General features: G+C 40.4%; 1 protein-coding gene across 8 annotated transcripts in view; it reads left to right on the forward strand.

Moving 5' to 3' along the window:
• CngB (Cyclic nucleotide-gated ion channel subunit B) overlaps window positions 1–17,260 on the forward strand; it is an 81,263-nt gene that overhangs the window by 25,097 nt on the left and 38,906 nt on the right. For all 8 annotated transcript variants that reach the window (XM_071670616.1, XM_071670615.1, XM_071670617.1 and 5 more), the window contains 4 exons: window positions 2,369–2,455; window positions 9,294–9,481; window positions 9,717–9,858; window positions 11,150–11,309. In XM_071670616.1, the coding sequence (XP_071526717.1) occupies window positions 2,369–2,455; window positions 9,294–9,481; window positions 9,717–9,858; window positions 11,150–11,309 (577 nt within the window). The remainder of the gene's footprint in view (window positions 1–2,368; window positions 2,456–9,293; window positions 9,482–9,716; window positions 9,859–11,149; window positions 11,310–17,260) is intronic.

Here is a 17,260-nt window from a genome sequence, read left to right on the forward strand (position 1 = left end):
CAACTTTTCTGACCTCATCTGTCCATGATGCATTACTTTTTTATTACTATTATTATTATTATTATTATTATTATTATTATTTATTTATTTATTTATTTTGCTTTGTCGCTGTCTCCTGCGTTTGCGAGGTAGCGCAAGGAAACAGACGAAAGAAATGGCCCAACCCCACCCCCCTACACATGTATATACATATACGTCCACACACTCAAATATACATACCCATACATCTTAATGTACACATATATATACACGCACAGACACATACATATATACCCATGCACACAATTCACACTGTCTGCCTTTATTCATTCCCATCGCCACCTCGCCACACATGGAATACCATCCCCCTCCCCCCTCATGTGTGCGAGGTAGCGCTAGGAAAAGACAACAAAGGCCCCATTCGTTCACACTCAGTCTCTAGCTGTCATGCAATTATGCCTAAAACCACAGCTTCCTTTCCACATCCAGGCCCCACAGAACTTTCCATGGTTTACCCCAGACGCTTCACATGCCCTGATTCAATCCATTGACAGCACGTCAACCCCGGTATACCACATCGATCCAATTCACTCTATTCCTTGCCTGCCTTTCACCCTCCTGCATGTTCAGGCCCCAATCACTCAAAATCTTTTTCACTCCATCTTTCCACCTCCAATTTGGTCTCCCACTTCTCCTTGTTCCCTCCATCTCCGACACATATATCCTCTTGGTCAATCTTTCCTCACTCATTCTCTCCATGTGCCCAAACCATTTGAAAACACCCTCTTCTGCTCTCTCAACCATGCTTTTTTTATTTCCACACATCTCTCTTACCCTTACATTACTTACTTGATCAAACCACCTCACACCACACATTGTCCTCAAACATCTCATTTCCAGCACATCCACCCTCCTGTGCACAACTCTATCCATAGCCCATGCCTCGCAACCATACAACATTGTTGGAACCACTATTCCTTCAAACATACCCATTTTTGCTTTCTGGGGTAATGTTCTCGACTTCCACACATTCTTCAAGGCTCCCAGGATTTTCGCCCCCTCCCCACCCTATGATTCACTTCCGCTTCCATGGTTCCATCCGCTGCCAGATCCACTCACAGATATCTAAAACACTTTACTTCCTCCAGTTTTTCTCCATTCAAACTTACCTCCCAATTGACTTGACCCTCAACCCTGCTGTACCTAATAATTACCTTGCTCTTATTCACATTTACTCTTAACTTTCTTCTTTCACACACTTTACCAAACTCAGTCACCATGGGTGTTTCTCACATGAATCAGCCACCAGCTGATTATTATTATTATTATTATTATTATTATTATTATTATTATTATTATTATTATTATTATTTATCCCTGGGGATAGGGGAGAAAGAATACTTCCCACATATTCCCTGCGTGTCGTAGAAGGCGACTAAAAGGGGAGGGAGCGGGGGGCTGGAAATCCTCCCCTCTTGTTTTTTTTTTCTTAACTTTCCAAGAGAAGGAACAGAAAAGGGGGCCAGGTGAGGATATTCCCTCAGAGGCCCGGTCCTCTGTTCTTAACGCTACCTCGCTAACGTGGGAAATGGCGAATAGTATGAAAGAAAAGAAAAAGATTATTATTATTATTATTATTATATATTACAGCCTTATATTCAGCTTCTAGTTCTACAGCCTTTAAAAATTCTTTCTGTAAACATTTTAAACACCTTATTCTTACATGACTACATCCCTACAATTACTGCAATTTCATCTAAACTTTGTCACTTTTCCTTCATATTCCTCCTTGCACTCTCTGATTGTTCTTCTCCCTTACCAACACTTATACCTCTACATTCTTTCTAATACGTTACCTCCACTTCTCCCTTCTCCTAACCTTCACAAGAACTGTAAAATGATCAAAACCTCCAAAGCTTCAAATTTTCTCACAACTCAAGCATTCAGAGCAACTTTTCTCAACTTTTCATCCACTGCCACGTAATCACTCAAACCCTTTTGTTCGTCTCTTCCATCGTTTCTTATCCACATATATCTGTTAATCATCGTGTGCTGGAAAAAGGTGTTTTCAAGTAATAAACCTCTCAGCATGGACATCCACAAAATAAGTTCCATTCTCATTGACTCCAGGGACTCCCCATTTACCACCTATCGTGCCAATTTCATCAGATCACATTGGAAATATCAATATTATAATTTACAACTATTAATTTGTATTGAGTGTGCCATCTTCTATTATATTGTAAGTTAACCTACAAAAAATCTCACCCGGTGTCTGAGTCACAGCTTACCTCTTAGAATTCCCTCTTTCCTCCTTTTCAGTGTAATAAGTAAAGAAATGATTAAATCTCTTCTAGAATGTATCCCAAAGTCTTTGGCATCCCAACAGTATGATCTGGCGTCACTGCTGCCGCTTGATCTTCTTTACTTCAAGTTTGGACCCATCTCTGTGTTTAGGCTTCCAAGGCTCATTAAGGTTGGTAGTTATTTTTGCACATATCTTATGCAAGAGTTTTGGAAAGAGGGGCAAGTATGAAGTCTGTTGGGGATGAGAGAGCTTGGGAAGTGAGTCAGTTGTTGTTCGCTGATGATACAGCGCTGGTGGCTGATTCATGTGAGAAACTGCAGAAGCTGGTGACTGAGTTTGGTAAAGTGTGTGAAAGAAGAAAGTTAAGAGTAAATGTGAATAAGAGCAAGGTTATTAGGTACAGTAGGGTTGAGGGTCAATTCAATTGGGAGGTGAGTTTGAATGGAGAAAAACTGGAGGAAGTGAAGTGTTTTAGATATCTGGGAGTGGATCTGGCAGCGGATGGAACCATGGAAGCGGAAGTGGATCATAGGGTGGGGGAGGGGGCGAAAATTCTGGGAGCCTTGAAGAATGTGTGGAAGTCGAGAACATTATCTCGGAAAGCAAAAATGGGTATGTTTGAAGGAATAGTGGTTCCAACAATGTTGTATGGTTGCGAGGCGTGGACTATGGATAGAGTTGTGCGCAGGAGGATGGATGTGCTGGAAATGAGATGTTTGAGGACAATGTGTGGTGTGAGGTGGTTTGATCGAGTAAGTAACGTAAGGGTAAGAGAGATGTGTGGAAATAAAAAGAGCGTGGTTGAGAGAGCAGAAGAGGGTGTTTTGAAATGGTTTGGTCACATGGAGAGAATGAGTGAGGAAAGATTGACCAAGAGGATATATGTGTCGGAGGTGGAGGGAACGAGGAGAAGAGGGAGACCAAATTGGAGGTGGAAAGATGGAGTGAAAAAGATTTTGTGTGATCGGGGCCTGAACATGCAGGAGGGTGAAAGGAGGGCAAAGAATAGAGTGAATTGGATCGATGTGGTATACCGGGGTTGACGTGCTGTCAGTGGATTGAATCAAGGCATGTGTATGGGGGTGAGTTGGGCCATTTCTTTCGTCTGTTTCCTTGCGCTACCTCGCAAACGCGGGAGACAGCGACAAAGCAAAAAAAAAAAAAAAAAAAAAAAAAAAAATCTTATGACACAATAGAATACCATTGTGGATTATTAGAATAACTCGTCCATTATTGTAGGGCTACTAAGGTAAGTCTGGTTTACTTTAGTCAGTCATTTTGGTCATTTTTGCTTCATACATTGTCCGTCTGGCTGACTACAGTAGATTATTAAGGTCATGTTGGCTAATTGATATGATTCACTTTTTATTAAGTAGAAGTTGGTGTCCATTAGTATATTATTAACATCAGTTTTGCTGTTTGTATTAAGGTCATTCCTTTTATTTATAAGAAATTTCCTTTTATTTATAAGAAATTTGCTGGTCAAAATGCCTCTTCCATAACAGCACACCTTACTCATAAGGAAACTTCTTTTTTTTTTTACAGGATGAATGGAGCATGTGTGTGCAGTGCAATTTTTCCATAAAAGAAACCTGTCATAGCAGCCCCTTTTCCCTTGTATTCTGTGGAGATTATGATGCTCCTCACTGTTATCAGTTTTCAAATAAGACAGGTTTCTTAATCAATTTTTAGTAAGGCTTCACTAGTAATATATTTTTGTCTTTGATTTGCAGTCAGTAAGAGATGGTTCCCCTTTTCTCGCATTGGCAAAAACTTAAAAAAATATTGATTGTTGTTTTCTATAGAGAAGACTGATGTAACTGCTTAATGCTCTTTGGTTTTCTATTCTTAGTAGCTTTCACCAGGAATATCTTCTGAAGCCTCTGTAATGTATGTAATCATTGATTTAATTTTATGAAGTGCTTTGCTTGTTAGTGTTCACAGTAACAGTATTATTCACCTCATTTTAGGTAGTATAGATGGAGGGATATACATCCCCTCCTCCTGTAAGATTGTCTCTTCCAACCCATGATTCAGTCATTTATATTCTGAGGCCATCCAGGGCCTGGCATATTCCCAGAAAATACTCTCCTGTCTTTGCATTGCATTTAGCTTTCATCTTGGCCCAGAGTCTTTGAAGTAAGGTGTTCCTTTATCCAGAAGAAGCATGATAAGCTGTCTTATTCTTCCATTGAGAGGTCTTTTTTTATCTTAAGCAAAAAATATTTCCAACAACTTCTGTCATACAACCTTTCCCATGCTCTTTCTAATGATACTATAAACACTTCTATGATGTATTTACTCATGTTGGTTTTTAGTTGTGTAACACCACCTCAGTTGACACTGAATTGCCATCACCCCATCATGCACTAATCCTGTGATTGTCTCTGTCTCTTTGTCCCCCCCTTTCTCTCTCTCTCTCTCTCTCTCTCTCTCTCTCTCTCTCTCTCTCTCTCTCTCTCTCTCTCTCTCTCTCTCTCTCTCTCTCATGTGCCTGTGAGCTTGTGCTAGCTCATCTGTTTAAAAATCAGAATATATCTACATATCTTCATTGGAAACATGCACTTGTACAACCTATCTCAGAGAAGGAAAAGAAGGGTAACTGTTCTGACCCTTGTATCTTTCATCCTTTTGTTGTGATTTGAGGACATCCAAGGTTGGAAACTTGCCTCAACTCTCATTTCGTTAAGCAACTTGAATCTCACTCTTCTTTCTGATCATCAGAATGACTTTTGCAAGGCGAGATCCATCAGTGGTTTTCGTTTCCATATGTTGTATCATCATCTTTGAGTGATGGGGAAATCCAGTTTTGTATTGTTCAATACATGGAAAAGCTTTTGACAAAGTGTAGCATTAGGATCTCGTCTCCAAGCTCCCTTCTTTAGTTCTTCCCTCACTTGATTCATATGTAGCTTCTTCTGTGGCTGATTCATAGACCAACTTCTTTTTCTTTATCAGTTTTGTCCCTTAAGGTTCTGTCCTGTTGCTTATACTCTTCCTCCATTTTATCATTGGTTTCCTTTTTTTTTCTTTTTAAAAAATGAGTTGATTCCCTCATGCACTTATGATTCAACAGTTTATCCGTCCTCTTCTTTTAAATCTGCTTTTTCTTCTTTTGCTTGATCTATGTGTTTTATCATCACAATCGCCTATGTAGACTCAAATTTGAATGGAATATCCTATTAGGATGGATGCACCCTAATTAAGTTTGTTGTCTCTAAAGCCTGGTTTCCCTCTTTCTCCTTCAAGCAATCCTCACAACTCTTCCATCTCCTTTGATGACTCTGTAATTACACCAGTTAGAACATGCATACATACATACATACATGTTATCTTTGTAACATTTTGTCTACCTTGTAGGCCCCAAACTGCACAAATAGCCTTTTAATATGCTAAAGATTTTCTCATCTGAAAAGTTGCTGTGATTAAAGAAAGGATTTATTTGTCTTTATATGGAGCATTACTTTCACATCTTAAGAGCTTCTAGCCCTACAGACTTAGTTGGCAGGATCAGTTCTAGAGCACTTGATCAAATGGTATCCCTCTTCATGTCCTAAAGGAGTGTGCATCAGAGTTAGTTCTGTTCCATTCTTACTCTCATATATCATATGTCCAGAATCCTGACTTTCCCTTCCTTTTGAAAGCATGTCTTGGTTCTGTCAATCCCTTTTAAGTATCATCCCTTTGCTTTCACATCTATTTCCATCAGAATCTTTAAAACTCTCTTCAGCTCTCACTTTCTTTGACATGTTCCTCAGATCTCCGGTATGGCTTTTGTGGTGCGAATTCTACTTGTGATTTTTTTTTGTATGTGACCCTTCTGGTCCTCCTCTTTCTGGGATTTTATCATGGCTCTTGACATCTCCGAATTACATGACAGGTGTGGCACAAGTGTCTGCTTTACAAATGTCTATATATTTTTTCAAACATATTCGCCATTTCCTGCGTTAGCGAGGTAGCATTAAGAACAGAGGACTGAGCCAAAGAGGGAAAGTCTTCACTTGGCCCCCTTCTCTGTTCCTTCTTTTGGAAAAGTAAAAAACTGGAGGGAAGGATTTCCAGCCCCCTGGTCCCTCCCCTTTTAGTCGCCCTGTACGACATGCAGGGAATATGTGGGAATATTTGTTCTCCCCTATCCCTGGGGATAGGGGAGAAAGGGATGTCCATATTCAATACAATATTCTTTTTAGTCATCCCATCATGGGCCAACAGTGTGCCCCTAAGGATTCCATCTAATTACTTATCCTTTTTTTATCTGCTCAAGAATGAAAATGATCATTACTTTTTAGCCCTAATTACTTTTATCATATGATTCCATCCCGCACACTTCAGTTCTTCTGTTTTTATTATCCCTCCTGACACTGAACATATGTTTCTTCTTCATTCATACCTATGCAACATCATTGAATGGAGAAGCAGTAACATGCTTAAATTTGACTGATTAAAACATACCTCTGCCAATATCTATCTCTAAATCCCCATCATTCCTTACCATTGAATTTCAAATAGTTACAGTTGAACCCTGCAATAACATTAACATGTTAAGCGTAACCATATACTTCACTCTTTCTTGGAACCCCCTCTAAATAAACATCTTTAAATCTGCCACCCAGCAGCTGGGGTACTGTATAGTTCCTATGGTCATATTCTTTTTAAGCAGCTATTTCATACACTCTCTCTTGGAACCCCCACTAAATAAACATCTTTAAATCTGCCTTCCAGCAGCTGGGGTACTGTATAGTTCCTATTATTCTTTTTAAGCAGCTATTTCATATCAACAGATGCCTTGTTCACCTTGGTAAGGACTACCTGTACTGGTTTTATGTCTGGGATGGCTCTTCTTCCTACCCATCTTTTAGCCAGAGTGAAATCAGAAGCCTTCTGCCTCATGAACTCCCCCGTTATCACCTCTCTTCAACCATCCTGTTCCATTTGCTGTGATGTTGCTTTTTCTCCATGTTCTGTAGTTATTATTTTGACCATCTCTCACATAAGCTTTCTGTTTGTGTATCATCCTGTGGCATGTACCAGGCTTTTTTCCCATAGTTTCTTCAAGGAGACTGGCCACATAAGGGTTTTGATGGCTTTGTCTTTCTCATATAGTGAGGTTGTGGAGTTCTCATCCACCATTTGTCTCTCTTATAACATTTTTACCCTTAAGAGTCAGGTTTACAAACGCCAAACGAACTTGCTTGATCTCTTTTCTTACACCTTCTGTTCTACCTTCATCTGAGATAGCCATGATTAGGGCATCATTTTTGCTTGTGTTTAATCAGACACTATGAAAAAAAAAGACAAAATTAACATCCTAATCTGACCTCTGAACTTGATCCATTTGCATTCCGCCAGAGCATTAGTTCTTTTTTCTTCTTTTGATATTACTGAAGTTCAGTTTTTATTGAGAAGTTTCTGCATATGTTCCCATCCATCAGCAAGACCATGAGAAATTCAAGAAGACATTGTGTAATGTGATTATTGTGTGGAAATTGGCAAATCAAGAGTGGGTCATTGTAATGTAATGTTTCTTTTCCTACGCTGATTAGCTTTGGAACTTTTTACTGTCTTATTTCTTTCTTAACATCTATGACATGCCTCTTCTTAAAAGCTAGCTTTTTCTCCTCCAAATTCTTAGGTTATTCTAATCTCCTTACTTTTCTGTCTCTTTAGCCTTTTCTTATATTTCACTTATGCGTGATCTTGATAAGGATTTTTGCTTATGACTGGAACCCTCATCATTAAAAAGAAAATATACTGTTGGTTAAGTTGAATTGAGGCCATTGTTCGTCTGTTCCTAATGCTGTCTCACAGAGCTGGGAAGGCAGTTATGCATTAAAGAAAAAATGTATCTCTTTTTGTTTAAATTTAGTTTGGCTTGTTACATTCAAAGGAAAAGCAGAGAGGTATTAATCCTTTCAAAGCCTATTAGGTTTTGTTCTCCCCTTTCCCTCCTGTACATTATTTTTGGAAAAATCAAAACATGCATAAATGCACCATCAAAAAAGAGCTGAAATTAACTAAGGAGGCTGGATTCTTCAGTCAACAGACCAGTATCATGAACACACTTTTAAAACTATCAAAATCATAAACTTTTGGCATATTATGGCCATCAGCACACATAAAGGTGGGAGTTCCTCACTGTAGGGTTCCCTCATTGTCATTACTGTTGTTCTGTTTCCGCATCTTTTTACTCTGTTATAACACTTGCCCCAAGACCCAGCTGTCCATCAAATTCTTCCTCATCACTTTCAAAATCGGTAGTTTCCTTCAATTCTGTGGCATCCTCAGCTGAATATAACTTTACCTTTAACTTTTTGCTATGGTGGGCTGAAGGGAGAATGCACCGTCTATATGGAGGGTCATGATGCATATGGCATGATTGCTAATTGGTCACAAAGTGATGAGCAGTGACGTGTGGGTGGCTTGAGGAATGGTGTGTTTTGTTCTTGGCTGAGAGAGCAGCTATTATCCATCCGTTGGACATATGAAATTATGGTGTAGATTAGCAAATCCCTGTTTGTGGACAAAAGCAGCATGAAGCCCAGTTCCCAATTAGGGATGTGAGTATTGAAAGGTTTAAGGAATGAATATGAAGTACAAGCTTAAAAATGTAACAATGAACCAAACTTGAATGTTGTTAGCTTCATATGTAAACTTATCTTGTTTTTTTGTCTCTTTGTATGCCCTAGCTTCTTTTGTCTCTTATAACCCACTTAGTTTTACACTTTATTATATAGATTATTGTTTAAAGTTAAAGTTTGATTTTCCTTCTTTGCAATGCATTTGTGTTGTATGATTGTAATGTGTTACCAGTTGTACTTGACTTCATTATGTATAGTGATACCTTTGTAAACTCAGGATTACCATAGCTTTGCTTGAAAAACTTTATCCTTCAAATAGAGTGGTCAGTAGCCATTTCATGTACATTGCAAAATTTGTTTTGTAGGTTATGTCTTAACATGAATGAACATTGACATGTTTAAATTTGTTTGTTTTCATCTCCCATCAGATTCAAACATTTTGGGAATTCTTCAATCGTTTGGACTCTGTGCTGTCCTCACCTCACGCTATCCGAGTGATCCGTACAGTCCTGTACATGCTCTTTCTCATTCATCTGAATACCTGTGCCTATTATGGATTTTCTGTGATTGAGGGCATTGGTTCAAACAAATGGGTCTTCCAGGGTGTTGGGAATGCGTAAGTTAAGACTAATGTTAATGCAAGTATTTAAGGTGTTGCTTTCTGTGTGCTATCAGGATGCAGTGCAGATGATATATACTGCTGATGATATTAAGCCTAAATTTGCAGACTAATGTTTAGGTCTTGAAAGTGAGTGATTAACTATATATATAGATTTGTTTCTCTTCATTACTTAGGATGACCAATGTTTTAAGCTGTGTTTACTTAAGTAATACATTACTTTTTTCTCTAGATATATCCGGTGCTTTTATTTTGCTACCAAGACGGCAACCAGCATTGGCAAGAACCCAAAGCCACAGAATGAAGCAGAATACCTTTTCATGACATGCTCATGGCTGATGGGAGTGTTTGTCTTTGCACTGCTTATAGGCCAGGTGAGGCAGTGTTTCTGTTCTTGCTATTCATGAGTTACTTAATGATGTTTTTTAGTAGCTTGTCAGTAGATTAAAGTAATGTGTATCATACAGCTAAATTTTGGTGCATTGGGACTGCTAATCAGTAGGAAGGTTTTCATTGCTTGTGTGAGATAATGAGTTGTTATAATGGCCTTGAGTGAGGCAGTTTTTGGTATTGTTTATCAGTGATAGTAATCATCATCTTTTTTATTACCCTGATAATTCAGCACTATAATATGTCTTCTTGTACTTCTTATTTTAGATTTTTTCATACATATTTGCCATTTTCCACATTAGTGAGGTAGTGTCAAGAACAGAGGACTGAGCCTTAGAGGGAAAATCCTCACTTGGCCCCCTTCTTTGTTCCTTCTCTTCAAAAAGTAAAAACTGGAGGGGAGGATTTCCAGTCCCTTCTCTCATCCCAGTTAGTCACTAACTATGATATGCAGGGAGTATGTGGGCAAACAGACAAAGAAAGGCCACATTCGTTCACACTCATTCTCTACCTATCATGTGTAATGCACCAAAACGACAGCTTTCTGTCCTCATCCAGGCCCCACAGACCTTTCCATGGTATACCCCGAATGTTTCACATGCCTTGGTTCAGCCCATTGACAGTACGTCAACCCCGGTATACCACATCATTCCAATTCACTCTATTCCTTGCACGCCTGTCACTGTCCTGTATGTTCAGGCCCCGATCGCTCAAAATCATTTTCCTTCCATCTCCTATTTGGTCTCCTGCTTCTCCTTGTTCCCTTCACCTCTGACACATATATGCTCTTTGTCATGGATGAAAGCTAGCAAGAATGGATGCGTGCATGTGGGTGCATGCATATGCCTGTGATTGTATGTGTATATGTATGTATATGTGTATATTTTGATATGTATATGTATGTTGGAAAGGATCACAATTTTGCGCATGATCAAGATATTCCTATGAGTCCACGGGGAAAATGAAACACGAAAAGTTCCCTTTTCGTGTTTCATTTTCCCGTGGACTCATAGGAATGTATATGTATGTATATGTGCGTGTATGGGCATTTATGTGTATATGAGTGGATGGGCCATTCTTCATCTGTTTCCTGGTGCTACCTCACTAATGCAGGAAATGGCGAATAGTATGAAAAAAAAGTACGAAAATGTTTGTACTTATTATACTTGATCGCTGTTTCCTTTGTCAGTGAGATAGTGCCAGGAAACAGATGAAGAATGACCCATCCACTCATACTCTCATATATATTTCCTTACACATCCTCTGTTTTTGCAGATCCGAGACATTGTAGCCACAGCAACTCATAACCAAAATGAATACAGGAAGGTGATGGACCAGACACAAGCTTACCTCCATCGACTCAACCTTCCAGCCAGTCTGCAGGAGCGGGTCCGGCTATGGTTCACCTATACATGGCAGAACCAGAAGACCCTCAGTAAGTGCAGTGTTCCCTGAGATATTGAAAGTCTAGGGTTGTGTGTTTTTGTGCATATTATACTAGTCATCCCACGTGTAGTGTGGTATCGCCTAGTTTTCAGTAATCCAAGGTGAATCTTCCAGAAATGCTTTAATCATGGCACATATCATAATTTGTCTGTTTTTGCTCCACTCTTTCATATTTACCTATTGTATATCAGTTCATGGGTTGTAGATAGAACAATGACTTAAGTTTTCTATGTGGGTTTTTATCAGCTGTGGAGATCAGATGTTGGGGAGAAGAGAGGAATATATATATGCTTTTTTTTTCCATACATTTGTGCTGTTTCCTGTAGGACTGGGTGACATTGGGAATGGATAATGGCGAATAAGTATGAGTATGTACATGTGTAGGTATCTGTGTGTGTACATGTAAAATATGTATGTGTATGTATTTATATATGTATATGTACATGTATGAGCATATATGTATATTTAACTGTATGTGAGTGGATGTGCCTTTCTTTGTATGTTTCCTGGTGCTGCCTTGCAAATGAAAGAAGCAATGATCAAATATGATATATGTATACAAGTGGAGTCGGGGAGGAATGGGATGTATTTCGGGAAGCAGTGATGGCTTGTGCAAAAGATGCTTGTGGCATGAGAAGCGTGGGAGGTGGGCAGATTAGAAAGGGTAGTGAGTGGTGGGATGAAGAAGTAAGATTATTAGTGAAAGGGAAGAGAGAGGCATTTGGACGATTTTTGCAGGGAAATAGTGCAAATGACTGGGAGACGTATAAAAGAAAGAGACAAGAGGCCAAGAGAAAGGTGCAGGAGGTGAAAAAGAGGGCAAATGAGAGTTGGGGTGAGAGAGTATCATTAAATTTTAGGGAGAATAAAAATATGTTTTGGAAGGAGATAAGTAAAGTGCATAAGACAAGAGAACAAATGGGAACATCGGTGAAGGGGGCTAATGGGGAGGTAATAACAAGTAGTGGTGATGTGAGAAGGAGATGGAGTGAGTATTTTGAAGGTTTGTTGAATATGTTTGATGATAGAGTGGCAGATATAGGGTGTTTTGGTCGAGGTGGTGTGCAAAGTGAGAGATTTAGGGAGAATGATTTGGTAAACAGAGAAGAGGTAGTGAGAGCTGTGCGGATGATGAAAGCCAGCAAGGCAGCGGGTTTGGATGGTATTGCAGTGGAATTTATTAAAAACTTGGGTGACTTTGTTGTTGACTGGTTGGTAAGGATATTTGATGTATGTATGGCTCATGGTGAGGTGCCTGAGGATTGGCGGAATGCATGCATAGTGCCATTGTACAAAGACAAAGGGGATAAAGGTGAGTGCTCAAATTACAGAGGTATAAGGGATAGGGTATCCCTGGGGATAGGGGAGAAAGAATACTTCCCACGTATTCCCTGCGTGTCGTAGAAGGCGACTAAAAGGGGAGGGAGCGGGTGGCTGGAAATCCTCCCCTTTCTTGTTTTTTTTAATTTTCCAAAAGAAGCAACAGAGAAGGGGGTCAGGTGAGGATATTCCCTCTAAGGCCCAGTTCTCTGTTCTTAACGCTACCTCGCTAACGCGGGAAATGGCAAATAGTATGAAAAAAAAAAAAAAGTCTGTTGAGTATTCCTGGTACATTATATGGGAGGGTATTGATTGAGAGGGTGAGGCCATGCACAGAGCATCAGATTGGGGAAGAGCAGTGTGGTTACAGTAGTGGTAGAGGATGTGTGGATCAGGTGTTTGCTTTGAAAAATGAATGTGAGAAATACCTAGAAAAACATATGGATTTGTTGGTAGCATTTATGGATCTGGAGAAGACATATGATAAGAGTTGATAGAGATGCTCAGTGGAAGGTATTAAGAATATATGGTGTAGGAGGGAAGTTGCTAGAAGCAGTGAAAAGTTTTTATGGAGGATGTAAGGCATGTTTACAAGTAGTAAGAGAGGAAAGTGATTGGTTCTCAGTGATGTCGCCATGGTTGTTTAATTTGTTAGTGGATGGGGTTGTTAGGGAGGTTAAGGCTAGCGTTTTGGAGAGAGGGGCAATTATGCAGTCTGTTGTGGATGAGAGGGCTTGGGAAGTGAGTCAGCTGTTGTTCGCTGATGATACAGCTCTGGTGGCTGATTCAGGTGAGAGACTGCAGAAGCTGGTGACTGAGTTTGGTAAAGTGTGTGAAAGAAGAAAGCTGAGAGTAAATGTAAATAAGATCAAGGTTATTAGGTACAGTAGAGTTGAGGGTCAAGTCAATTGGGAGGTAAGTTTGAATAGAGAAAAACTGGAGGAAGTGAAGTGTTTTAGATATCTGGGAGTGGATTTGGCAGTGGATGGAACCATGGAAGCAGAAGTGAGTCATAGGATGGGGGAGGGGGCAAAAGCTCTGGGAGCGTTGAAAAATATAAGGCGAGAACATTATCTCGGAAAGCAAAAATGGCTATGTTTGATGGAATAGTGGCTCCAACAATGTTATATGGCTGCAAGGCGTGGGCTATAGATAGTGCTGTGCGCAGGAGGGTGGATGTGTTGGGAATGAGATGTTTGAGGATAGTATGTGGTGTGAGGTGGTTTGATCGAGTAAGTAATGAAAGGGTAAGAGAAATGTGTGGTAATAAAAAGAGTGTGGTTGAGAGAGCAGAAGAGGGTGTATTGAAATGGTTTGGTCACATGGAGAGGATGAGTGAGGAAAGATTGACGAAGAGGATATATTTGTCAGAGGTGGAGGGAATGAAGAGAAGTGGGAGACCAAATTGGAGATGGAAGGATGTAGTGAAAAAGATTTTGAGTGAATGGGGCCTGAACACCACCTCGACCAAAACACCCTATATCTGCCACTCTGTCATTAAACACATTCAACAAACCTTCAAAATACTCACTCCATCTCCTTCTCACATCACCACTACTTGTTATCACCTCCCCATTAGCCCCCTTCACCGAAGTTCCCATTTGCTCCCTTGTCTTATGCACTTTATTTACCTCCTTCCAGAACATCTTTTTATTCTCCCTGAAATTTAATGATACTCTCTCTCCTCAACTCTCATTTGCCCTCTTTTTCACCTCCTGCACCTTTCTCTCATATATATAAGTATGTATATATGCATGTGTGGACATGTATTTATATATATGTGTATGTGGGTGGGTTGGGCCATTCTTTCGTCTGTTTCCTTGCGCTACCTTGCTAATGTAGGAGACAGTGACAAAGTATAATAATTATGAAAATGATATTAATATACTTCCCACGTATTCCTCGCGTGTCGTAGAAAGCGACTAGAGGGGACGGGAGCGGGGGGCCAGAAATCCTCCCCTCCTTGTATTAACTTTCTAAAATGGGAAACAGAAGAAGGAGTCACCGGGTCATAGTGATGGGTGATTTGAATGCAAAGGTGAGTAATGTGGCAGTTGAGGGAATAATTGGTATACATGGGGTGTTCAGTGTTGTAAATGGAAATGGTGAAGAGCTTGTAGATTTATGTGCTGAAAAAGGACTGATGATTGGGAATGCCTGGTTTAAAAAGCGAGATATACATAAGTATACTTATGTAAGTAGGAGAGATGGCCAGAGAGCGTTATTGGATTACGTGTTAATTGACAGGCGTGCGAAAGAGAGACTTTTGGATGTTAATGTGCTGAGAGGTGCAACTGGAGGGATGTCTGATTATTATCTTGTGGAGGCTAAGGTGAAGATTTGTATGGGTTTTCAGAAAAGAAGAGTGAATGTTGGGGTGAAGAGGGTGGTGAGAGTAAGTGAGCTTGAGAAGGAGACCTGTGTGAGGAAGTACCAGGAGAGACTGAGTACAGAATGGAAAAAGGTGAGAACAATGGAAGTAAGGGGAGTGGGGGAGGAATGGGATGTATTTAGGGAATCAGTGATGGATTGCGCAAAAGATGCTTGTGGCATGAGAAGAGTGGGAGGTGGGTTGATTAGAAAGGGTAGTGAGTGGTGGGATGAAGAAGTAAGAGTATTAGTGAAAGAGAAGAGAGAGGCATTTGGACGATTTTTGCAGGGAAAAAATGCAATTGAGTGGGAGATGTATAAAAGAAAGAGACAGGAGGTCAAGAGAAAGGTGCAAGAGGTGAAAAAAAGGGCAAATGAGAGTTGGGGTGAGAGAGTATCATTAAATTTTAGGGAGAATAAAAAGATATTCTGGAAGGAGGTAAATAAAGTGCGTAAGACAAGGGAGCAAATGGGAACTTCAGTGAAGGGCACAAATGGGGAGGTGATAACAAGTAGTGGTGATGTGAGAAGGAGATGGAGTGAGTATTTTGAAGGTTTGTTGGATGTGTTTGATGATAGAGTGGCAGATATAGGGTGTTTTGGTCGAGGTGGTGTGCAAAGTGAGAGGGTTAGGGAAAATGATTTGGTAAACAGAGAAGAGGTAGTAAAATCTTTGCGGAAGATGAAAGCCGGCAAGGCAGCAGGTTTGGATGGTATTGCAGTGGAATTTATTAAAAAAGGGGGTGACTGTATTGTTGACTGGTTGGTAAGGTTATTTAATGTATGTATGACTCATGGTGAGGTGCCTGAAGATTGGCGGAATGCGTGCATAGTGCCATTGTACAAAGGCAAAGGGGATAAGAGTGAGTGCTCAAATTACAGAGGTATAAGTTTGTTGAGTATTCCTGGCAAATTATATGGGAGGGTATTGATTGAGAGGGTGAAGGCATGTACAGAGCATCAGATTGGGGAAGAGCTGTGTGGTTTCAGAAGTGGTAGAGGATGTGTGGATCAGGTGTTTGCTTTGAAGAATGTATGTGAGAAATACTTAGAAAAGCAAATGGATTTGTATGTAGCATTTATGGATCTGGAGAAGGCATATGATAGAGTTGATAGAGATGCTCTGTGGAAGGTATTAAGAATATATGGTGTGGGAGGAAAGTTGTCAGAAGCAGTGAAAAGTTTTTATCGAGGATGTAAGGCATGTGTACGTGTAGGAAGAGAGGAAAGTGATTGGTTCTCAGTGAATGTAGGTTTGCGGCAGGGGTGTGTGATGTCTCCATGGTTGTTTAATTTGTTTATGGATGGGGTTGTTAGGGAGGTAAATGCAAGAGTTTTGGAAAGAGGGGCAAGTATGAAGTCTGTTGGGGATGAGAGAGCTTGGGAAGTGAGTCAGTTGTTGTTCGCTGATGATACAGCGCTGGTGGCTGATTCATGTGAGAAACTGCAGAAGCTGATGACTGAGTTTGGAAAAGTGTGTGGAAGAAGAAAGTTAAGAGTAAATGTGAATAAGAGCAAGGTTATTAGGTACAGTAGGGTTGAGGGTCAAGTCAATTGGGAGGTGAGTTTGAATGGAGAAAAACTGGAGGAAGTGAAGTGTTTTCGATATCTGGGAGTGGATCTGGCAGCGGATGGAACCATGGAAGCGGAAGTGGATCATAGGGTGGGGGAGGGGGCGAAAATCCTGGGGGCCTTGAAGAATGTGTGGAAGTCGAGAACATTATCTCGGAAAGCAAAAATGGGTATGTTTGAAGGAATAGTGGTTCCAACAATGTTGTATGATTGCGAGGCGTGGGCTATGGATAGAGTTGTGCACAGGAGGATGGATGTGCTGGAAATGAGATGTTTGAGGACAATGTGTGGTGTGAGGTGGTTTGATCGAGTGAGTAACGTAAGGGTAAGAGAGATGTGTGGAAATAAAAAGAGCGTGGTTGAGAGAGCAGAAGAAGGTGTTTTGAAGTGGTTTGGGCACTTGGAGAGGATGAGTGAGGAAAGATTGACCAAGAGGATATATGTGTCGGAGGTGGAGGGAACAAGGAGAAGAGGGAGACCAAATTGGAGGTGGAAAGATGGAGTGAAAAAGATTTTGTGTGATCGGGGCCTGAACATGCAGGAGGATGAAAGGAGGGCAAGGAATAGAGTGAATTGGAGCGATGTGGTATACCGGGGTTGACGTGCTGTCAGTGGATTGAAGCAAGGCATGTGAAGCGTCTGGGGTAAACCATGGAAAGCTGTGTGGGTATGTATATT

This window comes from Panulirus ornatus, chromosome 15 (assembly GCF_036320965.1).
Source record: "Panulirus ornatus isolate Po-2019 chromosome 15, ASM3632096v1, whole genome shotgun sequence".
NCBI classification, from domain to species: Eukaryota; Metazoa; Arthropoda; class Malacostraca; order Decapoda; family Palinuridae; genus Panulirus; species Panulirus ornatus.